The 26891-nt window shown below is 54.3% G+C and overlaps 2 protein-coding genes across 7 annotated transcripts in view; one reads left to right on the top strand and one right to left on the bottom strand.

Annotated features, from left to right (window-relative positions):
- Positions 1–82: 82 nt before the first annotated feature.
- On the top strand, positions 83–5106 carry Mfap2 (microfibril associated protein 2). 2 transcript variants are annotated; one of them, XM_048426683.3, is made up of 9 exons: positions 83–215; positions 2161–2236; positions 2903–2989; positions 3164–3193; positions 3289–3369; positions 3463–3516; positions 4087–4174; positions 4325–4398; positions 4588–5106. In XM_048426683.3, the coding sequence occupies exons 2-9, from the start codon at positions 2194–2196 to the stop codon at positions 4689–4691; spliced, it is 561 nt and encodes a 186-aa protein (XP_048282640.1). In that variant the 5' UTR covers positions 83–215; positions 2161–2193; the 3' UTR covers positions 4692–5106. The 2 variants fall into 2 exon arrangements, with proteins under 2 accessions (XP_048282640.1, XP_048282638.1); XM_048426681.3 differs by having other exon boundaries at positions 2900–2989.
- A 776-nt stretch (positions 5107–5882) lies between these two features.
- Crocc (ciliary rootlet coiled-coil, rootletin) overlaps positions 5883–26891 on the bottom strand; it is a 45064-nt gene continuing 24055 nt past the window's right edge. For 3 of the 5 annotated variants that reach the window (XM_085690352.2, XM_085690354.2, XM_048426659.3), the window contains 22 exons: positions 26463–26609; positions 25941–26171; positions 25101–25294; positions 24707–24834; positions 23583–23752; positions 21603–21782; positions 20948–21082; positions 20433–20576; positions 19824–20062; positions 19223–19382; positions 16536–16703; positions 14678–15026; positions 11785–11954; positions 11560–11680; positions 11127–11290; positions 9717–9932; positions 9159–9383; positions 8608–8757; positions 8129–8329; positions 7866–7997; positions 7148–7324; positions 5883–6385 (listed from right to left, as the gene is read on the bottom strand). In XM_085690352.2, coding sequence (XP_085546478.2) covers positions 6299–6385; positions 7148–7324; positions 7866–7997; positions 8129–8329; positions 8608–8757; positions 9159–9383; positions 9717–9932; positions 11127–11290; positions 11560–11680; positions 11785–11954; positions 14678–15026; positions 16536–16703; positions 19223–19382; positions 19824–20062; positions 20433–20576; positions 20948–21082; positions 21603–21782; positions 23583–23752; positions 24707–24834; positions 25101–25294; positions 25941–26171; positions 26463–26609 — 3888 coding nt within the window. In that variant the 3' untranslated portion in view covers positions 5883–6298. The remainder of the gene's footprint in view (positions 6386–7147; positions 7325–7865; positions 7998–8128; positions 8330–8607; positions 8758–9158; positions 9384–9716; positions 9933–11126; positions 11291–11559; positions 11681–11784; positions 11955–14677; positions 15027–16535; positions 16704–19222; positions 19383–19823; positions 20063–20432; positions 20577–20947; positions 21083–21602; positions 21783–23582; positions 23753–24706; positions 24835–25100; positions 25295–25940; positions 26172–26462; positions 26610–26891) is intronic. The other 2 variants (XM_087906949.1, XM_087906950.1) reach the window with 2 other exon arrangements.

The following is a 26891-nucleotide window of genomic DNA, read 5'->3' as shown; positions in this document are numbered from 1 at the left end:
CTAGTACCAGGCCCAGGCTCAGGCCCAAGCCCAGGCCCAGAATCAGCAGCATTGGGGAGGGGCTGGAGCCTCGAGGGTGCGGCGTGGCGGTGGCGCTCTCTAGGACCCAGAGACTCCGGGCTAGGGGCGGGCGTGGGCCTTGGGGGCCGTAGGGGGCTCTGGCTGCGGGCGGGCACTCTCAGCCGCACTACAGCACCGCACAAGGGCCCCAACAGGTAGGCGCGGGCTGGGCCCGCCCAGGGGTGTCGGGGGCACCATGCTCCACACTTCGTTCTTGGTGGGGAGGGGGGATTGTGGAGACCCTGGCCCCGAGGTACCGAGTAGGTACTGAGGGGGCACTTGGCAAGTGGTGGGGCGCAAGATAGCCTAGACAGAGAGCTGAAACTTAGGGGTCGTCAGAGATGGGAGTGCTGGGAGACAGGGCTGCTGTCCCCCAAGTGTTTGGGATGTGGAGGACGGGGCAGGGTCGGACACAGAGACAAAGAGAGACCGAAGTGGAGAGCCAGCTAGTGCCTCAGCGAGTTTCCGCCGCCGGCTGATTGTTCCCAGCTGTACAGCGGTGCTGCGGCATCTGGTGGGGCCCCCTTCGGGTCTGAGCCAGTGAGGGGGCACCCAGTCCTCGCCTCCCAGAACCGAGGAGCCAAGGGGCTGAAGAAGGCCGAAGTTGTGGAAAGGGCCAGAGGTGGGGGTAGATGAGCCATTCCAAAAGCTCCTGGCCTGCCTAACGCCTCCCAAAGTCAACTTTTGAAGAACTTGCCTGGGTCGCCTGGGTCCCCTGGGGGCAATTCATTATTCTCTTCTTCACGCCAGGGCTAGCCAATGAATCCCATTCCCTGCCATATGCCTGGGCCCGAGTGCAAGTGCTGGAGAAAGGCTCAGATCCACATTGGCAGTCACTCCATGCTTCCTAATGCCCAGGGACTCAGCCAATCATCAGCCTATATGGAGTTGGTGGCCCCCCAACCACAAGGCTGCCCAGATTTTTAAAAGCAGGGATGTGAGGAGCCTGGAGCCATGGTCCATATGGGAAAGGATATAACTAGCAAGGGCCTCTGGCCCCCACCAAGGATGAGATGTCTGAGATGGACAAGGTATCAAGAAACTTCAGGGTTGGAGAAACTAAGGTCAGATACCCTGTTTCTGTCTTTCCCCAGATTCCCAGGGGGACCTACATCAAAGTTGGGGTTCAAGCTGTGTGGAAGAATGTCCCAGGGTGGGGTAGAGAGCCCTCTGCATGATTAGCCTGTGGGCAGCATCTAGAAGTCACCATCCACTGACTAAGGCAGGGCATAGCAAGCTGACTCTGTAGCCAGCACTGGAGGCTGGACTCACCCCGGTGTTCCTGGGTATTAGGGACTTTGTGCAAGCCCTGGACCAGTGCCCTCACCAAAGCTACACTCTTGTCATCCAGGGTCATGTCAAGGGTTCTGAATCCCTGGGCCAAGCGGCTTCGCCTCACCCAGTTAGCATGCTGGGAGCCAGAGGCGCCCTCACCTCCTCCAGCTTTCCTCCCCAGGCTTTCTGCTGTTGCAGACAAACAGGCCTCAGTCTCGTGCGTGTGTCCGTAATGAAGACAGCCAGGTCTTGGGAGGCCTGGAGCTGGCAGGCATCTTCTTGGAGCTGGGAGTCTTGCCCAGCCCTGGCTGCTCTGGGGGCTCCTGAGGCCTGTATGCATGTGGTTTTCCTGCTGAGCGGCCTGCTCAGGGCCCAGGGGCTAATTGGGAGCAGGTGGCAGGCCTGGCAAATGCTGCTGAGCTAGTGACTGACTGTTGGCTGGGCAGGGCTGGTACCCTAAGGATGTGCCTGAGGTCACTGGAATTCACATGGAACATCAGAACTCGGGGAGGTGATGGGCTTGAAGTGGGTAAACTCAGGGTGGGGTAAGTGTCCGCCCACTTGTTAAGGGTTTCTTCCACTGCATAGTAAGTTGAAGCTAGCCTGGGCTACATGAGCCCCACCAGTCTTTAGGAAACCAAGTCAGCCCTGGAACCTGATTTAAAGCCTTCACCTTTGCCCAAGCAGGGACTGTGGATGTCCCTCTCCACCTCCAGACACCTGGCTCTGTCTGTCCCCTGCAGACTGAGCTCATGGACAGAAATGTGTTATACCATCCTGAGCTAACTAGCCAGCATGCAACTAGCTCTCCTTTCCTCCCTCTAGCTGTCCTCAACGCCACCACAGCCTCCTCCCTCCATGGCCATGAGAGCCACCTGCCTCTTCCTGCTGTTCCTGCCTGGTAAGCAGCTGCTGGGCTGGGGGCTCCCATGTGGGACTTGGTCAGAACTCTGCTGTCTGGCTCCGAGCCCTGCTTCAGGCCTGCACCTCACGGTAGAGGCAGGGAGTCCAGGCACTGGTGCTAGATCTACCTGGGGCTCCACAGGTCTGTAAAGACTTAGTCTTAGCCTTTGAGGGGTATTTACCTGAGGAGGTGCCAGACCTAGGAGTCTCAATCATTCCCTGACATCTACTGTAAGCTAAATACTGGAGATGAAGCTGTGAATTAGGCAGCTGCACCTGGCCCCCACCACATGGCCAGGATAGAGAAGAGGCAAATACTGGTAACTTTCAGATGGTGTTGCGTGCTGTGATAGAAATTCACAGCAGGGAAGGTGGGGCAGGGCTAGCTAGCCCCGGGAGAGCTGAAATGGTGGTTGAGACCTGGAGAAGGCCTGGGGAGTCCTATGGAAAGGCTCTGCCGAGGCAAGCAGGAGCATGGGAATTCCTGGAGCAGCCATGAGGCCACCCAGGGCAGAGGGGATAGGCAAGGGCAGGGGCAAGGAACTGACTCTTTGAATTGTGTTGAGTCTGAGCCTGGTTGTAGCTCCCTGGCTTAGGACTGCCACTTGCTTTCTCTCTGTCCTTCCTCTGTGGGGGGTCCACATATGACCCCTCCCCTCAGCAGGCCTGCTGGCTCAGGGCCAATATGACCTGGATCCTCTCCCCCCATTCCCGGACCATGTTCAGTACAACCACTATGGCGACCAGATTGGTAAGACAGTCCTCGCAGTGCCCAGTGTGCTGCCCTCCCATATATATGGATCAGCCAGGCACCCATTTTGGTGGGGTGGTAGGAATCCCAGAGGCAGGTCCCTGGCGCCCCACTCTTCTGGGACCATGGCTTAACCTGACCCCCTCCCCCATCATGTTTCCTTTTCACTTACAGACAACGCAGACAACTACTATGACTACCAAGGTAAGAGTCTGGGGTAGGATGGGCAGGGCCAGCAACCCCGGTGGGGGTCTGTAGGGAAAGTGAGCAGATGCCTTGCCACCCACCCCCTGCCGCAGAAGTGAGTCCTCGACCTCCTGAGGAACAGTTCCAGTCCCAGCAGCAAGTCCCGCAGGAAGTCATCCCAGCCCCTACCCCAGGTAATGCTGTCTCCCTTGGTCCAGCTACTTGTGTGCCTCAGGATGGGGGTGCTGGCTTGCCCTGAATACCCCTGGCTGTCTTTTCCACACCAGAACCGCCAGTTCCAGGGGACCTGGAGACTGAGCCCACGGAGCCTGGGCCTCTTGGTAAGAACCTTCCAGAAGTTGGAGAAAGCAGGCATGGCTTCAGAAAGAGAGGGCCTTTTGGTGGGATTTGTAGGGTTAAGCAATGGGGTGCTAGGTGAGGGAGCTGACAGACATGTCCCTGGGCAGCTATGGGATATCCCTCCCTGCATGCCCACTAGCATGGGGCCAGCACTGTGCTGGGGCTACAGCCTGAACTGGGTGGTGCCCATGGCCAGGTGAAGAGGAGCCAGCAAGCCCAGCCCAGCTGAGTGCTACCTAGCTGAGAGCCTGAGAGGAGGGACCTGGAGAAGCCCAGTCTGTGTGTTGACTTGGTTACATAGTGGGTTACAGAGCAGCTTGTAAGCTACTGTGACATCCCAGTGACCAAGCTGGGTAGCTGGGAATTTGTGTGCTAATTTATGTTTCCAAATGGGAGTGACTTTGTGTGTGGTATAAAGTTGGGCAATCCTGTGCTACCTGGGTGCTGGATTTGTGTGGGGACCTGGGCAGGGCCTGAGGGTGCTTAGGGACTCAGACTCTGTGAACCTGCCACTTGAGCTGAGCCTCCAGTCTGACTCCACCTGTCCCCAGACTGCCGTGAGGAACAGTACCCGTGCACTCGCCTCTACTCCATCCACAAGCCTTGTAAACAGTGTCTCAATGAGGTCTGCTTCTACAGGTGAGGGCTGAGGGAGGACACGGGGGGCCTCTCCTATCAGGGAAGGTGTGAGTTGGGATAGGCAGTGAAGAGGGCGGGCCTGGACCCCTGAACTCGCCCCATGGGAGTAGGTGAGGGTGTGGCTGAAAGCATGCCTGGCTCATCCCCCAGCCTTCGCCGGGTGTATGTCGTCAACAAGGAAATATGTGTCCGCACAGTCTGTGCTCATGAGGAACTCCTCCGAGGTAGGAAAACCACCACCCCTTGTCCTGACAGCATCCACTACCCACTTCATTACCTGGCCATGTCCCACCTGCAAGGTTTGACATGGAATATGTGCCTAGGCCCACTTGTAAGATGCTGCAAGACCCCTCCCTCCATCCTCACTAGTATTGGGTGGTGGGTTCCCACCTGACTGCACCTCCCTCCAACAGCTGACCTGTGCCGGGACAAGTTCTCCAAGTGTGGCGTGATGGCCGTCAGTGGCCTGTGCCAATCTGTGGCTGCCTCCTGTGCCAGGAGCTGTGGGGGCTGCTAGGGTGGAGCTGGTGTAGGATCTGAGCCCCGGACCCAGCTCGGATCCACTTCAGGCCCCGCCTGACCTGGTGCTTTCTCCCATCCTGCCCTCCCTTTCATCCTGGACATCAGTGGGCTGCTGCCCCGGGGAGTGGGGTCATAGCTGCATTGGGCTCCTCCCCAGCCTTTGGCCACCCCTGAGCATTTGGGGCTGCTGACTGTCCAGTCTCCACCCCCTAGATGGGGTTCATTCAAGGCCTCTTTTGGGGGTCTGGGAATCTCAATGTGCCTTCTCAGTGCCTTGGGGGCATTCCTCCCTTTTCAGTCTCCTCAGGTAGGCTGTGCCCCTCACCCAGCTGGTCTGCTTGGATTTCCTATGCCCCCAGGCATGGGCCACCTTTGTTTTATACAAAATAATAAAGTTCTTACAAAAGACAGAGTCACTTTTGGGTCCAGGGAGAACTTAAGTGCCACCAATATTGCTAGTTCCTAACAAAAGGCTACTCAGCTCCTTAGAAGGCAGTGTCATATTGCTCTATTTCTGTACCCCACCCCTACCTACTCCAGCCCTAGCTTCATCTGTGACCCACCCAGAGTAAGGGGCCCCGACACTCCCTCCCAAGGTGTAACTCTTCAGGTACATGCAGAAACAGACAAGTCATTTTGGTTCTTCTGCGTGAGCAGCATAGAGAGCTGTACAGTGCTCCCCAGGCTGTCCTGGTTAGTTCTCCTGACTGGTCTACATAGCGGGTAAATCACTGTCCTCAAATGACAGTGACCATCCACAGGCCCACAGTAGTGGGTGCCAGGGAGGGCCAAGCCTGGCTATGGGACTTTGAGAGAAGGGAATGAGTAGAGCAGTCTTGGGATGCTGAGCACTCCGTTAGCCCCACTGTCACACCATGACTTACATTCCACTTCACACAAGAGCACACATAGACTCTGCCACATGAAGCAGTGCTGCCCAGCCAGCATCACTCAACACAGCAACACTGTCCACTCCCAGCCCTGCCTGTTACCAGGACGTCTATGAGCCCTGGCACTATCCAGAGGGGAGCCCGAGCTTATGTGGTAGGCACAGCACCATCTGCTAGCAGCTAGATGGAGAGGAAGGTCCATCGTGCCCTCTGAGGTTGCTAAGCTCAGCTAGCAAGACTGCCCCCGCTCTCCCAAGCAACTCCCAGGCAGAGGAAGCATGTGTGTGTACAGACAATTCTAGAAAACAGGTCATGTTACAAAAAGCACAACAGTTCTCCACAGTTAACAGAATAGGTACAAAAATAAAAGGGCTCTAGGCTCACTAGGGGTTTCCTGACACCAGGAACCAAGGGAGAGCTCCCTAGAGCTGCTCTGGCTTAGTCACTCCTTCCTGGGGAAACCCTGCTCTGTTGCTGGTGGGAACAAGCGCTCTCCCTGACTCCTGGCTGGCTCAGCGGAAGAGCCTTGGCTGTCAGAGGATCTTCTAAGAAAGGGGCCTGGAGTGGTATAGGTGGTACAGCCACAGTGCTACCCTCATCTGTCACCCCAGCTCCCTCCCACCACTCTGATGTCCAGGCCCTGGGCAGTCTATGTTACTAAGGGCCCTCTCCTGCCTAGATGACTGTGCTCAGGATGCTGGCTAGAAGGGACTCACTGCTCTGGGGAGCCAGAGGGTGGGGAGACAGGTGCTGAGCTCCTGCGAAGCTCCTTCTTCAGCTGCGCCTTCAGCAGGGACACCTGGAGAGGAGAAGGGCCCGACAGTTCGGGCCACAGCTGACTTCAGAGAATGGGAGCTGATGGGGTGGCATGCCACCTGCTGCAGGGAAGGGCTGTTGCCTAAGACTGGGAGAGTCTCTGCTTGTCATTTTGCTCCTCATGGCGGCTAAGTGTCTGTATGTTTGGCATCCTTATCCCTCAGAGGCTCGGTCATGTGAAGCATCTCTGCTCAGCATCACTCCACAAAGCAAGGCCCTGTGTCCTCCCAGCCCTGCCCTGTTACTGTCTATGAGAACTGGCACTATCCACAGGGGGACCCTGTCCCAAGGAGGGCCAGAGAGAGGCATGGAAGACCTGGCTGGGTCTACTAGCAGGAGTGTTTGTGTGACCAGGCTGGGCCTATCTAAGCAGCTAAGCGCTGTTCTAGGCACAGCCAGAAGGGACATAAATGACCTCACTGGCCAGGAAGAGGCATTTCTTGGGCTCTTACTAGTATTCCTAAGAAAGAGCCCCTTCTCCACTGGGATCCCAGGTTGCTGGCAGAGCCTATAGCTGAAGCTGCTAAGGGAACCATGCTATGTAGGGAGAAGGTCTGATGGCTTGAGGCAGAGAGTGAGGCCTAGGCCAGGAGATACTGAGACCAGGCAGTACTACCCCACCCATGGATGGTACCAGCACTGATCTACTTGGCCCTTTTCAAGTTATAAAGCTCATGAGCAGTTCTCTCTCCCAGCCCCACACTTCCATCCCAGCTCCATGTTCCCCCAGGGGAGGCCCTTGTACCTGCTCCTCCAGTCCTGACACTCTCTGGCGGTGGGCCCGCTCCCGTGCCTCCAGTGTGCGCTCTGTCTGCACTTGGGCACTGCGCAGGCGCTCAACCTCCTGTTGCAGCTCCAGTCGCTGCTCGTCTGCCTCCAACTGGACCGGATTGTGGTTCTGCTCCAGGGCTACCACCTGTGCCTTCAGACAGGGACTGCCAATCAGGGTTCTAACCCAATGTGCACAGTGGCATGGGCTTATCCCTAACAGTGTACCTTCCAATCCCGGGTCAGGGTCCCCAGTGAAGCCCACTCAGACAGGCATGCACATACAAAAATACTCAAACAGTGCCTGACCTACATACGCACGGGAACAAAAGCGAGCCTATTTGTACAGAAGCATACATGGGCACAAAAGCACAGCAGCCTAACATCTACACGTGTGAAAACATTACATGGATTCAGCCCACAGGCCACATGAGGTTCATGCTATACCGGTGAACAAGCTCCCATAGACACACTTCCATACATCCACAGCACACAGGAATCACCACTGGCTTGAATGCCAATGAGCCTCACTGTTTCTTCCCACCATGGGAAGAACCCAGCTCTACAGTCCAATGAGGACACCCTCCCAAAGGCTCTGGGCTCCTGTGCTGGCTCAGCCATAGGCCCCCTAGGACATCTTGGACTCAGGATGGGAATGGTACTGGGGACTAGGCCAGGGGAGGGGGAGAACTGACCTCCAACTGCTGGATCTGCTGTTGGGCCTCAGCCAGGTCCAGCTCAGTCCCTGTGAGTGTGCGGTCGAGGCGACCCTTCTCTGCATTCAACCTCAGTGTGTCCTCATGGCTTCGAAGCTTCTCCCGCTCCACCTAGGTAGAAATGGACCGGAAGGAGCTCACAGAGGGTTCACAGGAGCCCCTGTAGAATAATCTGACATCAGCAAAAACAGCACACCGAAGAGACACAGAAAACCTAGGGAAGTCCCAGCAGAGCAGGCCACCTTATCCAGTGTCTTCCTGAGAGCCACACGGTCCTTGTCAAGTCGCAGTGCCGACCGTTCCACCTCACGTTTCTCAGCTTCCAGCTGGGCCAGGGCTCGCTGCAGACTGCCCAGGCGTTCCTGCAGCAGCCGCCGCTCTTCCTGCAGCTTCTGGACAGAACGCAGAGCCGTGGCCTCGCCTTCCTGCCGCTGTCGGAGCACCTGCAGACAAGCCAGCAGCCCCTCATCCCACTGCACCTCAGGATGGCCATCTGAAACTTGGGAGCAAAGGTGCTGGCCCACTGTACCCAACTGCAAGGCCCACGTAGGGAAACACCTGAGGCCATATGGTTCTCTCTGGGTATATGGGAGTGTGGGCCAGATGAACTATGGTTCTTCACAGGTGGCTGGGTCAATTGGGGTGAAGTTGAGTGGGTTCCCCACCCCATGCCAAGAACCACACGGGGCATCCCTATAGACAGAGGCCCTCCAGGCCTCACCTGCTGCAGCTGCTGCAGCTGGCCTTCAGCATCGCCCCGCTGCAGCTCCACGTTGGCTAGCTCGCCCCGCAAAGTCTGCACCTGCTCACCCAGGGAGCTGCTTTGCCTTCGTGCTTCAGACAATGCCTGTCTGGCAGCATCCAGCCGTTCCTGGAGGACAGAGGCTGATGGTGCCAAGCCAGACTGCGAGCCTGCGCAAAAGGCTTCCCTTTGGGTGAAAAGCCTAACTGGTCCGGCCTGTTGCCAGTCCTGTCCACGGACCTGTGCTGAAGGTGACAGTCACCCATATCCCAAACTGCACATAGGTCCCATACTAGCAGGTTTCTTCTCTCACTAGACAGCATTCCCCTCTACGCCTCATGACTGGCTAGTTCTGTTGACCCCACTCCCACCTTAAGACCTATTCTCACTGGCTCCCCAGAATTCCTGACTTACAGCCCCACTGGCTATCACCTCCCTCCACACCTGCTGTCCTCGGCTAACTCTCACTGAACTCTTTCCTGAAGGAAGAGTGAGATATGCCAGACCCTGGAACCCTCCCCACCCCAGACCTGGAGCACTTGGCGGTCATGTTCACAGGTACTCAAGGTCTTCTGTAGATGCAGATTCTTGTCCTGGGTGCTGGTGAGGCTGGCATTGCTCTGGGCCAGAGCATCTGTCAGGTTCTGCACCTTGCTCCGCAGGGTCCCCTCACTCTCCTCCACCTTGGTCAGTGTCCCATTCAGCCGGTCCACTGTTAGCTGCAAGGTCCCTGCCTTCACCTCACTGTCTGCCACCTGCAGGAAGGTAGAGGAAGGTCAAGGACTCCCTTTCCATTGGGATCTCCACCAGGAGTGCTAACCCGCTCCACTCCCCTTATCCATATCCCTGTTGGCTTGTTCTCTCACTGGCTCAGCCTACTGTCTGCCCTCACCCCACTGTGGGTTAACCACCCGGTCCAGAGTCCTGGCAACCTAGCCATGTGACAGGCAAGGACACTGCCATTCTGAGAGTCTACCTGTCCACCTTGAAACCTGATGGTGAAGACTTACTTCACAGAATTGGCAGTTGCACAATGCCTGAACAGAGCCTGGCACAGGTGCAGGTGACCAAGAGGGAGAAGGGCCCACCTGTCTCTGCAGGGAGTCGACCCGATCCTGGAGAGCCTGAGCATGGGCCTCTCGGTCACCCAGACCTAGGCGGCTGCGCTGCAGCTCGCCCTCAAGAGCTCGCCGCTGCAGCTCAAGCTTGATGGAGCGACTCTCGGAGGCGTCCAGCACCTCCTTCAGCCGCCGCTTGTCACTCTCCAGCTTCGCCTCGGTCGCCTTCATCTTGCTGACTTTCTCCTGTGGGTAACAAGGCTCAGCCCCTATGCCTGTCCACCTCTCCCTAAACCCCTCTGCACCACTGGGACAAAGCAGGGTCAGCCTCAAGAACTGTATGACCTGGGACCAGCCTATGACTGCTGGGGCCTCAGTTTCCCCATTTCTTACAGACTGAGCAGCTATGAGGAGCCCAGAGCTGTCTTGTTCAAGCTGATTAACATGTTATGTGTGGCAAGATGCACCTTCCCCACTCTGGCTGTTTCATATCTGTCCTGGGAGGACTGTTCCAGAGGTGCCGCTATCTGATCCCTGGGGAGGGGGCTGCAGAATGTAGACACTGGACCCTCCCCTGCTCTACAAAAAGGCTTCCAGAAATGGCTGAAAGCACAAATGAAACCCAAGCTGAACCTGGCAGCTGCTCCTGAGGAGCAGGGTACCGCTGCAGTTCTAATGGCTGCCTCTCCTCCACTGTTCAGGACTCAGATGATGAAGGGGTTTGCGGAGTGGACACAGGGCAGGAAGAACTTGGGACCATTCAATACACAGGGCCCCAGAGCCAGTGGGTTCTGGATGTCACTACAGCCTCCCTGCTTCAAGCTTCATCTTCAAGCCTCTCCCTGCCCTGTCTGGCCTGTAGGGGAGAGTAGGCCCCCACTCTGGCTCCCACCCAGCTTTGTTCCTGGCCTCCTCCCAGGCCCCAGGGGCTTCTGGGCCCAAAGCCAGAGCTGAAGCTGCAGACACAACAATCCTGCTCCAGCTTGGTTCCAGACAGAGGTGGTGGTGGGGTGACAGCAGCTGGAGAGAGGGCAGGGGGCTTCAGTTCAGAGGCTGGGCTGTCATCACCCAAGGCCTGGGCTTCCTGTCCCAGACACACAGACATGTGGGAACCTACACATCAAACACTGCATCGCCATTCATGCAGATATTCAGAGACAGAGGCTCCAGCCAATAGCTTACAGGACTGCCTCTATGTGGCAATTACAGGTGACCCCCACCCAAAGGGCGACAGTTGGACAGCAGGCTGTTTCAGGCCAAATCTGAACTCCTCTGTCTGACTCAGGCCAAGCCCTTCCCCCGAAGCACATGAGCACTCAACAGTGGACTAAAATTTGCTCAATGGAAAAAGCCACAGGCCACCGCTATAGGCTGTGACTCAGGCAGAGGACCATAGAGAACCCTGGGGCCTGCTCCCATGGGCCCTCCACTCCTGCCCACCTGGCTGGCCCGGAGCTCGCTCTCAGTGGCCTGCAGGCTCCTCTCCAGCACTGCCATCTGGTCCAGCGTGGCCCTGCATTCCCGCTTGCTACGTCGCACACTCTCTTCCTGCAGTGCCAGCTCTGCCTGGGCCCCGCTCAGCCGCCTGTCTGCACTGCGCCAAGCTGCAACCACCACCCAGTCCCATCAGTTTCATGCCAAGCCCAGTCCCTGAACCAGGCCATGAGGTCCAACCTGTACCCCACCCTCTCCAAGCCCTGCCTGGACCATTAGAGGATCTGTACATTTGGGCCCCTTGGAGCTGCCCAGGGAAGGTCTCCTGGAGGAACCAGCCGAACCAGGTAGGCCAGGACTGGACATAAGAGCCACTAACACCAATTCCCTAGCCTCCCCCCTCAGTTGCTAAGAGCATAAGAGAGCAGAGGGGCCTCACCTTCCTCACTCTCAGCTACTGCCTTCTGCAGCTGCTTGACCCTTGAGGTTGCACGGTCTCTCTCTGCTTCCATCTCAGCCAGCTGTTGACTGAGGGTGCTGGTCTGGACCTTAAGTTCATCCTGTAGCCCCAACAGAGGAAAGTGGAAGACCCCAGCTCTGACCACCATGGCTCTTTTTCTCTTGGATCCTGGGTTCCCCTCCCAGCCATCTCCACCAGTCTCACCCGCTCTCGTTGGGTACTCCGAAGCTCTTGCAGAAAGTCTCGGAGGGCATCACGCACCACCTCTGGATCTAAGTCTGGAGGTGCTGGGGAGGCAGTGGGCCCTGGAGATGGTGGCTGGGACTGAGGGCTATATTCCAAAGGACTGGGGCTGCTAAGACCATCCCCACTTCCTGGAAGAAAAGATATAGTCAAGGACATGGCAGCCACTTGGTGCTAAATGTAGGCTCTCAAGGTAAGTCCCTCCTATATTATAGGACCCGTTAGCACATAAAGTGAACCAGGTTATCTTCCTGCCTAAAACCCTTTGTCAGATCTACTCATGTTCCTCAACCAAGCACAGCTTCTTTATTTTTTTTTAAATAAAGTAGTTCTTTTTATTTATTTTGAGATAGGTTCTCTCTATTATTATAGTTCAGGCTGTTCTAAAATTCTCTATGTAGACCAAGCTGACCTTAAACTCACAGAGATCTGCCTCCCCACTGCTGAGACTAAAAGCATGTGCCACCACACCTAGCTTACTTTTGTATTATGTATACGGGTGTTTTGCCTGCATGTATGTGTGTGCACCACAAGTGTGCCTGTGCCCATGGAGCCAGAAGAAGGCATTAGACCCCTGGAACTAGAATTAAGGACAGTTGAGAGTTGTCCTGTGAGTGCTGGAAACTGAATTCAGGTCCTCTACAACATCTTTCCCTCCCCACTTCCCCTTTCTTCTGGGACACACTGGTCCCCACATCAGCCCTAACTCTTTTTCATTGATGTTTTGCTTTTTGTTTTGGACAAAATATATATTATTTGAAATGTGCCACTTTAATCTTTGTCTATTTTTTGCTCTGGAGGTACTATGGATGAGCCCAGGGTCTTGGGCATGCTAGGTAAGCACCCTGCCACTAAGATCCACAAACTCCTCCTTTTTGAGACAGGGGCAAGGGCTCACTATGTAGGCTGGACCTGACTCACAATCTTCCTGCCTCAGCTTCTGTGTGAGAGGATTACAGGTATGTACCACCATGTCCGACTTTATGCAGTACTGGGGATCAAATCCAGACCTCTGCACAGATCAGGCAAGTGCTGTACCAGCTGAGCCACATTCCCACACACCTTAACTATTTTTAAAGATATGATCTGGTGGCATGAATTACATTTATGCTCTTGTACATTGGTCACCTCAAATCTTTTTCAACAGTCTGTATCTCCCCAAATTCCCCATGTCGGGCATGACTTTATTTGGAAACAGGTGGCTGTCACACTGGACTGGTGGAGCCCAAACCCACTACTGCTATTCTTATAAAAAGGGGAAATACAGATATCACATGACCACTAGAGTTGTGAAGCCATGTACACATCCCACCCAGTACCTTCAGAGGGGGTGTGGCCCTAAGATTTCTAGCCTTTGAGACAGTCAAACACAAGTTTCTGCTTGTTAAGCCTCCAAGTATGTGACAGCTGGCCCACTGCCTCTAAACAATCTACCAGATGCATCAAATGCAGAGGAAAATATTTCTAACAGCCAGGCATGGTGGCACTAGCCTGTGGGCCTAGCATTTGGGAAGCTGAGACAGGAAGATGGCCCTGAGTATAAGGCCAACTTAGGCTACACAGTGAGTTCCAGGATAGCTTAGAGTGAGAACCCTGTCTAAAAAACTAAGGCAAAACAACACGATCACTGAACCTGTACTGAGCGTGTGCAGACTTTCCCCGTCAATATTCTCCAAGGAGAATGTCCACATGGTTTATATGTGCATTAGCTATCACAGTGCTCCAGAGACTGAGGGTGTCTAGGTAGCTGTGTGCAGGTTACACAAACACCGTAATTACACAAAGCAGCTGAAAGTATCATGGGATATGGGGAGACAGAGAGTCTGCATTTTTCTATAGCTACTGAAGGGTCACAGTTCCTTCACAGAACAGTCCTGGCTAACTAATATAACCAGACAGAAACCTATTTTTGAAGCACAGCTCTCACTGTCTCCTCTTTAGACCTAGGTAACTGTGAACCTACTTGCTGAGTCTATGGACATGTCTGTGCTAGAACTCACTGATGTTTGTTGCCTTCCTATACCTGCCTTTCTCAATGAGTAGAATGTTTCAGAGCTGACCTGCATTGTGGCATACGTAAAAGTGCCATTCCTTTTAATGCCTGGATGCTACTCCACAGGATGGATATACCGCATTTCTGTTTATCTATTCATGTTGATGGATATTTGGGATGTCACTGCCATTTGGCTATTATGAACAAGGTTGCAACAGACTTTGCTATAGAAGTGCTTACCACATGCCTGTTTGCAGTCCTTTTAGCTATATACTGAGGAGCAGGAATGCTGGGTCTCCTGTCACTAACAATTCTATTTTCTGCGGGGCAGTGGTGGCACAAGCCTTTAAACCCAGCATTTGGGAGGCAGAGACAGGTGGATCTCTGTGAGTTCGAGGCCAGCCTGGTCTACAGAGTTAGTTCCAGGACAGGCTCAAAAGCTACATAGAAACCCTGTCTCAGAAAAAAAAAAAAAAAAAAAAAAAAAGAGGGAGGTTTGGGGGGCTGGAGAAATGGCTCAGTAATTAAGAGCACCAGCTACTCTTGCAGAGAACCTGGATTTGATTCCCAGCACCTACATGGCAGTTCACAAACATGTTAACTCCAGCTTCAGGGAATCTAATTCCCACTTCTGGCCTCTTCCAGCACCAGGCAAGCTCATGATGCACATACATATGCAGACACTCTCACAAACACATAAAATAAAACAAAGAAGATGGGGTTCAAAGATTCAGAAAAGGCAAAGGAACCTTAAGAATCCCTCCTTAACAAAGTTACCCAGGAGCCCAGAGCAGCCTGGGGGTGTCGCCCTCCAAGGAGTGTGGCTTCAGAGAGCAGTCCATTGCCCTGAGCTTCACTCACCTCCCGCGGGTGCTTCCCGCACTGGGGACATGGACACTCGGCCCAGGCCCAGGCCCCGACGCAGGGCAGAGCGCAGACCACCCAGTTGGGCCTCTGCCACCCGCCGCTGTGCCTCCACGCGGGCAAGCTCGGCCTCCAGGCCCTGTGCCCGGCCCTCGGCTGCGCTCAACCGCAGCCCCAGCTCAGAGGTCTCAGCCCGCACTGCCTCCAGCCTCAGCTCCAGGCCCCGGACCACGTCCAGCTGCCTCTTCTCGGTGCCACGCGCCTCCTCCAGGGAGCCCAGCAGGCCTCGCTCACGTGACCGGAACTCAGCCTCTTGCTCCTGCAGCTTCCTCTGGGATCCCTGGAGCTGCGGCAGAGGTGAAGCCAGGAGACCAAGTCACAAGGCCGCCCCCCCCCCCCCCCCCCCCCCGTCCCCACTTGGTGCCTGCTACCTGTGCCTTTAGTGGCCCCCACTCTGTTAGGAGGGAAAGAACATCCATGGGGGGGTGTAATTGGAATTTGCTTCTTTGTCCCTGCTGTTTATGTGTAATGCGCAGTTAGGAAAGATAGGAACATGCACATAGTGCGAGGCAGAAATTACTTTCCCAAAGACCCAAAGCTACTCTAAGAGTCAAGGTTCTTCTACTAATGATGAAACTGTGGGGGCAGCCATGATAAGCTAAGTATGGGCAGGTCACCCAAAGGAAGTTCTTTATTTCCAACCATTATCACTTACCAGAGTAGAACTTGGCCATCGATAAATCTAATAAAAGGCCTAAGTCTCAATAATTTACCCTGAGGCAATGCCTGGTTGCAGGAGGAACCCACAAACTGAAATTACCCAATCTCCACCCAAGAATAGACCATTCAAAGGAAATGCCTGGCATTCCAACCGCTGCAGATAGGAACACCGACCAAAACACACTCACCAGGACACCCCATGACAAATGGCAGCCAATCAGGGGTCTTAAACCTCAGAGACCCCTCACCCCCACCTTTACTACTATAAAAACCTATTCTAATTGAGCTCGGGGCTCTCCGTTTATTCCAATATGTTGGACATGCAGAGAGACAGAGTTTGCAAACTTGATTAAAATAAAGGCTCTTTGCTTTTACATACGGGTCTCCTTGTTGGCTTTTGTGGGGACTTCATGGATTTTGGCATAACAAAACAAAGAGACAGGGACAGAGAAGTTAAGTGATTTGTCCAAGGTCACACAGGGAGAAGCCATCTGTTACAGACTTGCAACACACAGAAAGATGCCCTCTGGTAAAGAGAAGGGGCCACCTCTGACAGTCATTAGTTCCATAGGAAAGCCCCTCCTCTACAGGACACCAGGCCCTGCACCAACCCCTCCTTTATAGGACATCAGGCCCTGCACCAGCCTCTCCTCTACAGGACATCAGGCCCTGCACCAGCCCCTCCTCTACAGGACACCAGGCCCTGCACCAGCCCCTCCTTTATAGAACATCAGGCCCTGTACCAGCCCTTCCTCTCACCCCATCTTCCCTGAGTATAAATGAACACTTTGAAACACAGAGAGTGTCTAAGTCAAAGTCACACAGAAGACCTGGTGGCTGTGTGACATTGGGCAGATGTCTCGACTTTTCTGAGCCTGCATCGTTCTCCTAGTGAAATGGGATTTCCATCACCTGCCTCATAAGCAGGCTGTGGGAAATCAACTATGGCTATCTTCAGAGTCTTTCCATGATCTTTTGGTGTCTGTACACATTAGGCCTACAGATTCTTTTGCTTGTTAGTATTAATACAACTGAGGGAGGGTCCCAAAGTAGTGGACCCAGCACACTCCTCTGCAGGGAAGACACAGGCAGACAGTAGCCCACCCTTCCCTGGCCAACCCCCCTGTCCAGTTACCTCCTGCTTCAAGGCCTCCAGGCTGCTCTCACGTTTTAGCAACTTCTGTCGCAAGCCTAGCACCTCTCGTCGGCTCTCCTTCTCTGCCCGCTCACCCAGGGTCAAGCGGCTCTGCAGGTCTGCCAGCTCCCGGCCCAGCCTGGCATTGTCACTGTCCAGCATCTTCATCTGTGAATCAGAGCACACAGGGAGGTCAGCTGGGTCCTACAGTTCTGCCCAGTCCTGGCCTAGGAGGCTCTCGGGATAGACTGACCTAGGATGTAGGCCTCAACCTAATTTTCCGAGTCCATAGGGCCTCACTGAACTCAGTTCATGCCAGGCACCTTGCCCCAGTGGCTTGTATGTCACTTGATGGGGGTTGGATGTGGGGTTGACAGCAGGGAAGAGGTTGACATCCAACCAACCTAGCAACACCCAAGGTCTCTGTTCACCAGAGTGTTTCTTGTTCTAAGCACTTACACCAACTGAATTTACCGTCATTTGTCCCTGTATGTTTAACCCTGATTTCATTGAAGAGCAGACAGGCCAGAGCACGGAATGACTAGCCTACTACACACACAGTCCACAAGCAGCAGACTGGTATATGATCCCAGGCAAGGGGAACATTCTAAGCATGTTTCTTCCCAGGAGCAGGTGGGGCAAGGACCACCCACCCCACAGGACTATAGCAGGCCTGACGCACATGATGCCAGCCACTTGGCTGCTGACTTGAGGGGTTTGGAGGGACTGAGGTGAGAAGGCATTATTTTCAGGAATGCCACCCATCTTAGAGCGTCGGTCTTTAGCTATGACATGATGTCTCCACTGTAACCATCAAGGCTGTTTCCTGTTCCCCTTAAGGGGGGAAAGCTTGAAGTTCCAGTGCGCTGGCAGTGCCCAGCAGACAGCAGGCACTTTATCAGTGCTTGCTGGTGTTGGGGTGAGGATCTAGTCCTAGTCAGCACCCTACAGCCTGCAGACAAGTTTAGCCACCTCCTGCTTCTACTAAGGCAAGGACAGCTCTTCCATTTTCAAACAGCAGAAAATGGCTCAAAATCAAAACGCGATGAAACAAAACCACAGAGGAAAACAGTATTTCCTGACACATGATAATTAGATGAGGTTCAAATCTGTGTTTACAAAGGTTGACTGGAGCACACTCCGTGTTCATATTCCATGCAGAGGACTTGTGTGTATGTGTGCACATCTCCCATCTTGTACTGGAGAGCAAACACAGGCTTCAGGCATGTGGAGCAAGCACCCTGCCACTGAGCTACACACCCAATCTTTTAATGGATATTTTCATTTTTAAAAAATTTTATACCAGGTGTGGTGGCACACACCTTTAATGCCAGCACTCAGGAAGCAGAGACAGACAGATCTCTGAGTTTGAGGCCAACCTGGTCTACAAAGCAAGTTCCAGGACAGCCATGGTTGTTATACAGAGAAACTCTGTCTTGGAAAAAAAAAATATTTTTTACTTATTTATTTTTATATGTATGAATGTTTTGCCCCGTATGTCTGTTTGTGTACCACATGTCCCTGTGGAGGCCAAGAAGAGGGTATTAATACCCTGGGACTAGAGTTACAGACAGTTATGAGCTGCCATGTAGGTGATGGGAATCGAACCCAGGTCTTCTGCAAGAACAGTCAGTGCTTTTAACTGCTGAGCCATCTCTCCAGGACCTACTTTTATCTTGGCAGTACAGGGCAGTGAACGCTGAACTTTATGCTTCTGGCGAGCATTCTCTCTGAGTTAGTAATTTATAGCCTTGCTGTTTTTACCTTTTATTTTGAACATGGCCTCAGTAAATCAAGACTGTTCTTAAACAGACCTTGCAGCCTAGGCAGGCCTTGAACCCGTGCCCCTTTGGCCTCAGTCTCCACAGTAGCTGGGATTAAAGACCTGTACCACCATGCCCAGGTTGCGGCTGCTTTCTTACAGCAGTAAGTAAGGAGGGTGGAAGCAGAGCCCTGTAGCCTGTAAAAGTGGAAGTACACAGCAGCTCTCGGCTCACTGCACTCTGTTAGCCGGGCCTGCTTCCCCGGAGCTACGTCTTTACTGCTCAGGTTCCTCTCAAACTGGACAAGATGCTGGGCCTCCCTGTAGGGACGCCTGAGTCTGAATGGGACACAGGGCACAGAGCGTCTTCACAGTTTCACAGTTCCTGAAAGCCCTTCTGCTCTACAGCAGCTTCCTCTGAACTAAAACTCTCTCCGGGAGGGAGGGGAGGCTCCTGAGACCCGGGAGGTAAACACAGCCTTTCAGAAGGGAATGGAAATCTGAAAAATTCTCAAAAGCCCATCCCCAGCCTTACAGATGCATAAACAACCAATGAGGGAGGGGATTCCCTGTCCAGCTGCAGCCTTCAGGAGTAGCTGCCCATGTCAGGGTTGGTGTTTATGTGATGTGGCCAGTTTTGCATCATCCCTGCTCCTGTAAGTGACCCCTCACCCACATTCCTGCAACTACTATAAAAACTCACTGGTTCATCAAGTTGGACTTTGGGGCAACCATTACTTTGGTCTGTTGTGGGTTCCCTTCTGGGGTGAGTAGGGGTATGTTCTCTCACAAAACCCCATCCATGAATGGTAAGGTCAGGTGAAAGGCTTGTTATAGCTCAGGCCTTGATTTTACAGTGGACACAGCTTCTTGAGATGGCTGCTGCCAGCCAGAGCACGTGGAAGGGCAGGAGCCAGGACCGCACCTGTCTCCTAAGCTCCTGCAGCTCTCGGCGTGCCTCCAGCCTGGACCGCTCCACCTCCTGCAGCGAGGCCCGCAGTTCTCCAGCCTCCTTGCCTACGGATACTCGAGCCTCCTCCAGGAGAGCCAGCTTCTGCTCCTTGTCTTCATTGGCAAGCTTCAGGCTGGAGAGAATAGAAGGTAGAGGCTGAGTCCTGGGACAGTCATCTGCATCTCGGTGCACAAGGTTCTCCCCTGGCTCCTAGTGGGTCTGGCCCCATCTTGCCCCAGGGTAGCCTAAGCGCTGCCTGCCCACATGGCTGCCCTTGCACTGACCCAGCACAGCTGGGGGAAAGCCCTTGGCAGGGAGAGCCACATGAGAAAATCCAGAAGGGAGCTTAGTTTCCAAGGTTATTGACACAGGTGAAGTCTGAGAGTGACCTAACTCTCTCTGCTGTCACCTGTCCATTTTCTGTGACAGAGAAGCCACCAAAGTGACACTAGGTTGTGTTCACATACATACCAACACTCACCGTCTATATGGTTCCCTGAGCCATGGTTCATTTGGGTTCTTAACTGCTAGAGGATGGGGTGTGGTCGGCAAGGCCGCCCTCTGCACCTCTCACCTGATGCGCTCGCTCTCAGCCTTCTTCACGGCCGTCCTCAGCTCCTCGTTGGAGCGCCGCAGGGCCTCACGCTCCTTGGTACCCTCACTCAGACTGCGCCTCAGCTCGCTGGCCTCTTGGCGCTGGGCCTCACAGCCCTCCTGGCTGTCCCGAACCTTGCGCTGAGCCTCCAGCAGCTCTTGCCGCAGCCCATCACGGGTGTCCTCCAGTAGGCGTAGTTGACTCCTCAGCTCTTCCGCCTGTGGGTCCAGAATGAGGTAAGTACCTCTCAGGCTAGGGCCGTGGCAGGAATAGGCTTATATGCCACTCCCTTCCCTGGCTAGGGGATATCACGGCCCCAACACTGCCCCATTAATCTGAGGGGGTGGCTGATCTCAGTTATGGTATGGGACAAGGAACACTGGACTCAGCAGCAGTACATGAACCTGAAAACAGTCCCCATTAGGACTGTCCAGTAAATGAGTCCCCCCAGCCCCCTCTGCAAACACCAGGTGCTTAATATCTGTCTACTGCCTTCTATTTGGGTTAGCCACTGTCTGTCCTCACTGCAGGAGGACTCACAGGATCAGCCCCAGCACTCCACATGCAGCCAAGACAGTGTCATCTCACCTCTCGCATGCTGGACTCCCGCTGCCTGCCAAGGTTCCCAGTCTGCTCCTGGAGTTCTTTCACCTGCTGGGCATGGGCTGCAGTGGCCTCCTCCAGCTGGGCCCGGAGGTCTCGAAGCTCAGATGTGAGGGCATTCACTGTGTTCTGAGGCAGTCAGGATCCTCACACTTAGTCCTGATGTGGCCCCCAACCCCAATGCACTGCCCTATCCCTCTGGCTGAAATGCAGCTCCTCCTAAGAGGCCACCACAGCTTGATCATTCTTCAGTTGTGCGGGGGATGGGGGTGGGGAATGAGGGGGTGAGGGTGAGGTGTGATCTTTAAGCTGGCCTCTCTACACTTGTGGTCTCACCAGGGTGGAGTTAATGGCTACTTCCCTCAGTTGGGTCCTGAAGGAAGGGCTGGACCTTTCCCACAACCTGGAAGCATCCCCAAGCCAAGAGCAGGCCTTCCCACAGACGGGCCCCTCCAGGCAAGCTGCTTTCCCCTTGGATAAAGGCCTGGGTGCCTACCTACCCGGTCCTGTTCCTGTCTGCTCTGGGCATCTCGCTTCTGCCGTTCCATCTCCAGAGAGATGGCAGCCAGACTGTGCCGGGTTCCCATCAACTTCTCAGACAGTGCCGTCTTCTCAGATTCCTTCAGGGACAAGGCCTAGGCAGAGAGGAAGACAAGGCTTAGTGGGTGGCTTCTTTCTCTTAGCCTCCCACTGGGGCTCAGAGCAGCACTGGCCCAGGATGGAACATGATCGACAGAAAAACTAACGCCTCAACTACCCCAGGGCAAAGACTTTCGGGATTCCCATGTTACAGAAGAGAAAACAATGGCTCAGGGAGAATGTCACTTGCCAGGGTGACACAGCAGACAGCTGCAGTCTACCATGCTTTATTACCTTATAGAAATCAAGAATTAACTATCAGGAAGGGTCAGCAAGCACCTGTGGGCACCCTCCACAGGCATGCAGCCTGAGGCAAGCGAAGAGAGAAGAATGTGAGGCAGCTTGCCTTGTGTCTACTGTCACTGCCACTGTGTGCTAGGCCTCCAATTCTCCTACCCTGCAGGTAAGAAAACTGAGGCCCAGGAAGAAATTGGCTGACTCCTGGGCCCCAGCTGCTGTGTGGGGACTTGCTGGACAGACCCAGGAGAGCCGGAGAGGCCACCTAGACTCACAAACCTGCTGCTTCTCGCTCTCGGCCAGGAGCAGGCCTTCATCCCGCTCCTGCTGCAGCGCGGCAATCTCCTCACTCAGTTCCTCCTTCTCTGCCTCCATCCGTGCCAGCAGCTCCTCACGCTCCTGCTGCAGCTGGCCCTGCAGCTGAATCCGCTCTGCCTGCAGTTCCCGCCATGCAGCCTCCTGAGGGCCAGAGCCAGGCTGTGTGACACGCAAGGAGCCCAGGAAGCCCCTTGCATACTTCAGGTCAGAAAAAGGCCAAGTACCCCCCCACAGCTAAGAGGCAGGATGGGTGACCAAGTCACATCAGGTCTTTGAATGCAGCAAGGAGGCACAGCAACCTGGGCTGGGGAATAAGAAGGCTCCCTGGTGAAGATGAAGCAGCAGCCATCCAGACAGAAGAGAACTAGGCCAGGGGTGTAGCCTGGAGGCTTTGAGGGAAGAACAGGCTGGAACCTCAGGAATCCTCGGGGACATGAAACATGGTAACAATGGGTCAAAGCCATAGGCATAGTCACTGGGTCAGACCAGGTGAGCTGTGGGATTGAGGGCTACAGGGACAATAGGGACCCTCAGCCCCAAGGTGACAAAGTCAATCTGAGTTTTATTTTTTAAACTTTCTTTTAGATTTATTTATTTTCTGTGTATGGGTGTTTGTCTGCATGATGTCTATGTACCCTGTGCATTTCTAATGCCTCTGAAGGTTAGAAGATGGCATTGGGTTCCCTGGAACTGAAGTTACAGAAAAGTTATGGATGACTGTGAGCTGTCATGTGGGTGCTAGGAACTTAAGCTAGAAGAGCAGCAAGTGCTGTGAATCACTGGACCCTCTCTCCCACTCTGTGCAAGCAGCTAGAGGGTTGTGCAGAGCGGAGTAGGGCTGGTTACAAGAGTGGCAGAGCTCCAGGGACCAGACTGGCAGAGAAGCTGGAGAGAAGACAGACTTGGGAGCACTGATGAGGCTAAGACAGACTTGGGAGCACTGATGAGCTAAGACAGACAGGACCAGGGATCAGAGCATGGCTCCCTGAATATGATACAGTCCAAGACAAAGGACAGCTTTCTCGGGGTGTTCTGTTCCCTAGAATTTTCTGAAGGATGGTAGGTGAGACCTTCTTCAGGTGATACCCTGACACCTACTGACCATATGTGGTAATTTCCACCTTAACTCAAGGAGGTTCGGGGGCATCTCTCACACCACTGCCCTGCAGGTAGAATATGAAACTGTTGGAGGCAGCCCTGTCCAGGTTCGGTTTCTAGAGGCCCCTGTCCTGTGGACAACTCTGGAGAGCACCCACAAAAACAGGAATTGACAGGAAATTTACTAAGTATTGGTCACTAGGCTAACTCCTTTACACACAAGACCCCATAGCAATCTATCCCCACTTCTATGGGTGGAAAACTGAAGGAACAAAATATTAAATAGCATCAGTGGAGTGAGACCAAAATCAGACACAGACTCAGGAAATGTAAGCATAGAATCAGTGTTCAAGTGACTTCCTTGGCATGCCCTGCCTTGTCATTCCTGAACTTTAGCAAATGAATGTAGCTTCTTACTGTATGTTTTGCTTTGAGACAAGGTCTCACCAAGTAGCCCTGGCTGTTCTGGAACTATATTGACTGGGCTGGCCTCAAATTCTCAAAGATCTTCCTGCTTCTGCCTTCTCAATGATATTATTAAAGGTATGTACCACCACAGCCAGCCTTTTTCTGCTATATACTATACTGGCCTTGTTTTGGTATGGTTCTGGGTTTCCATCAGGTTCACTACAATTGGACTTAATTTGGGATCTGGAACTCTACATATCTGATAAGGACAACTTACTCCCACAGATCTTCCCAGCTGTCCCCAGGGCTTCTATGGCAGACATGAAGTCCTGTTACACAGATGTAGAAACTGAGGCAGAGCAAGACAGCTGCCTTCCCAGAGCTCAGAGACAGTGAAGCTCAGAGTCCTGCCTGCTCCTCCCCAGCTGATCAAACCTTCTCACGCTGGAGTCTCTCAAGGTCTTCCTCATGAGTTGCTCGCTGCTCCCGCAGAGAGGCCTGGGCCTCCCGCTCAGCCTGCACCAGCTTCTGGGTCATCAGTTCTTTGTCCAAGGCGGCTTTCTCTTCGGTGGCTATAACCTGCTGCCGCAGGCCTGCTAGCTCCCCTGCACAAGGATAGCAGGAAGACAGGGCTGAGTCACAATCTCCCTCTGGGACAACAGACTCGGGCCAGATGAGCCACATGGGCAAAGTTAGAGGGAAGAGAGCTTGCCAGGCACCTACATTGGGTTTCTTGGAGAAGTGGCTCACCCCCTCTGGATACCAGTTTCCCACTTGTCATATGGGCTCACTGACTCTGTTCCTCTCATATACAAGGGATAAAATGCCCAATGAGAAGTGCTACATAGAGGGGAAGGCTGCTGGGTCATGCAGCTGATAATACTCCATACATCCCAGCATGTCACTGCATTTAAATGATGTGCCTTGTTATTTAAATGACAGGCCTCATCCTTGTCAAAGATGATGCCCCAAGACAAGTAACTATGCAAAGCTGTCTAGCTTTATGGAGTGTCTCCATTAGTGGCAATGCCAGCCCTCACGGAGGGGTCGAGTGGAAGGTGTGTCCCACCTGGACAGTACGTGCACTGCCCTCCTTGGGTCTGAGTCAGGAAAGTCAATTCCCATGACCCAAGTGGGTACTTAACTCGCTGAACTTTACATTCGCTGAGCTGGAAGAATTGAATTTAGGGCATGGGGAGCAGGCGGCACCATGTGCTGGGGCCATGCGGCTGATTCATGGAAGCAGCTGATGGTTCTGTAGGGACCTTAGAACTCTCCAGCCTCCCTGATGACGAAGACACAGCAGCCACAGTTGGCTGAGTCTGGCACTTTGCCAAGGCCTTCCTTCACGAGCTCCTTCACCTCATCCTGGCAACAGGTTAGACAGGTGGGTATTCCCCTTCCTACCTCTGATGTCAGAGAAGGAAGGGCTTGTTCAGGGACCCATGTGACAGCTCAGGACAGGAACCTAGGTCTGCCACACACCTCACCAAGGACTCCTAACCTCTTCAAAGTCTAGTATGGAGCCTGGGTGTTCCCCAGGACCCAGACCCTCGTACCCGTCAGGGTTTCCTTGGCCAGCAGCAGGGCTTGACTGTCAGCTTCTAACTGCTCCCGGCGGGCTTCGAGCTGAGCCAGCTGCTTCTGCACGTCAAACAGGCTGCTCTCCAGGGCTTCCTTCTCCAAGCTGTAGCACACATTCCCTAAGGCCTTGGGACTCAGCCTCCCTGCCCCAGGACTGTAGGCCTCAGGGTGTAGCCAGTATGGGTCAAATGCCAGTCTACCTGTCCATCTAGACCCAGGCTCCCCCAGGAAGACTGAACCTGAGCTAGGCTGTGTTGGTAAGCATGGCTCCTAAGTAACTGCTCCTCTGGGTTAACCCCAGGGCGGGGCTGGTCAGGAAGTGTCCCCAGGGGTGCCCCCTGCTGGGAGTTGGGCAAAGCCCATACCTACCGTAGTCTAAGGGCCTCCTCCGACAGGGTCCGGCCCTCACGCTCTGCTGCTGCCAGCTGCACAGCCAGGCCAGCCCGCTCCTTGGCCAGTGCCTCCTTCTCCCGGGTTGTGCGCTCCAGTGCCTCTACCTGTCGCTGTGACTCCCGCAGGGCCTGCTCCAGCTCCTGATCCCGTCCACTCAGCTGCCGGGAGAGCTGGCCAATCCAGGGATTGTGAGCAGAAGCCCTGGCTGTTTCACTGTGCAGCACTTTAATGTGGGGGTCTAGTCCAGTGCTGGCCCAGCAGCAGAAGACTAAGGGGTTGAGCACAGGCTCTATACTGGTGTGCTGTGTGTGCCCACAGCAAACCCCTGGCCTTGTCTACACTTGCAAATGCACACATGTGAAAAAACAAGGGCCCTCGTCACGACCCTGTGCCCAAAACTTTCTAAGAAGCTGAACACAGCAAGGCAAGGAAAGCAGCTGTGCAGGCTACAGGGAAGAACTGGAGCTGGACCCTCCTCACAGGACCTCTGGACCCCAGAACACAGGCTGCACCACAGGCCCTGAAGGCCTGGAACCCTAAGCTGCCTTCCAGCCACATGACTCCAGTTCCCTGAATCTCTACTTCACCAAGCACGGTTCAGAGCCAGCGCATCCTCTAAGTGACGGGATCTTTTAGCCTCAGACAAATAGGATGGCAGAGGCATGTAGGGTATGGTAGCTTGTTCAGGGCTCTTAGCTAGAAGAGGTGAGGTGCATATACACCCAGAGGCAAGCACCTAAGCCTATGGCTTATCCCAGAATAGCATGTGAGTGGCCAGGAGCCCTACCCACACATGTGTTTGAGGGCTCAGCCCACCTGGGTCAACTGCTCCTGCAGATGACTACGTTCACTGCGCAATGCAAGGAGCTGCTGCTCCAGAGCCTCCCGGGCCTGCTCAGCGGCACAGAGGGAGCCCTCCAGGCCCTGCCGCTCCACCTCCTGCTCCAGTCTCAGCTGCTCCAATCGTTCCTGCTCCTCTAGAGCCAAAGTAGTAGCATGCTCTGCCTGCTGCTGTTGGCCCAGGAGCGCCGCCTTTTCTTCCTCTAGCTGTAGGATATGATACAGGTCTGGGGGAGGAAGGGAACCGTCCCAGGACCAGGGATGCCCCTCCATTCCCACCAATGGTCACAGCCAGCCCAGGGAAGGCTCCCTAAGCTGAAGGAAGAATGTCCATGGTGTGGAGTACAAAACACCAAAATACAGCAGGGCCCTCTATGATGCACAAACCAGACAAAGAAAGACAAACAGGATGAGAGGTGGACAGCAGGACAGACGAGGTGGGGTGTGAAAGCCCCAGCATGTTTGACAGAGGAGACAGGTGGCTGGTGCACAGTATACCTGGGCCATGAGGCGGTTTAACTCCAGCTTGTCCTGGGCGAGACTCTCATTGAGGGCACTCAACTTGGACAGGGAGTCTCGCAGGGAGGCCTCCTCTGTCCTCAGCTTGGTCAGGGAAAGCTCTAGTTGTGCACGGCCAGCCTCAGCCTACAGTGGGAACATGGAAGCAGATGTCAGGGAGAAATCCAGGGAAGCACACCCTGACAGGCTGGGTTGGGGCTAAGGAGGAACGGCTGAGAGGAGTCAGGTAATCATCAAAGAAAGCCACAGACTGGAACACTGTCTGAAAGACACCTCATACCCTAGAGTTGCTCAAGAAGGGACCATAAGGCAGAGCCAGAGGTCAGAAGAGACTACAACTACAGCCTAGGAGCCATCATGCAGAGCCTAGGCCCCCAGAAGTGGGTCAAGCACCTTCCGAGGACTCTC

This window comes from Myodes glareolus, chromosome 6 (assembly GCF_982192425.1).
Source record: "Myodes glareolus chromosome 6, mMyoGla1.1, whole genome shotgun sequence".
Lineage (NCBI taxonomy): Eukaryota > Metazoa > Chordata > Mammalia > Rodentia > Cricetidae > Myodes > Myodes glareolus.
Note: the sequence above shows the minus strand (reverse complement) of the source record. Positions and strands in the feature narration are given on the sequence as shown.

Coding starts and splice junctions, on each gene's coding strand:
- Mfap2 (XM_048426681.3), top strand. CDS start 2,194: ATGGCCATGAGAGCCACCTGCCTCTTCCTGCTGTTCCTGCCTG. Junction 2,990..3,163: donor CCACTATGGCGACCAGATTG/GTAAGACAGTCC, acceptor TTTCACTTACAG/ACAACGCAGACAACTACTAT. Junction 3,517..4,086: donor CACGGAGCCTGGGCCTCTTG/GTAAGAACCTTC, acceptor ACCTGTCCCCAG/ACTGCCGTGAGGAACAGTAC.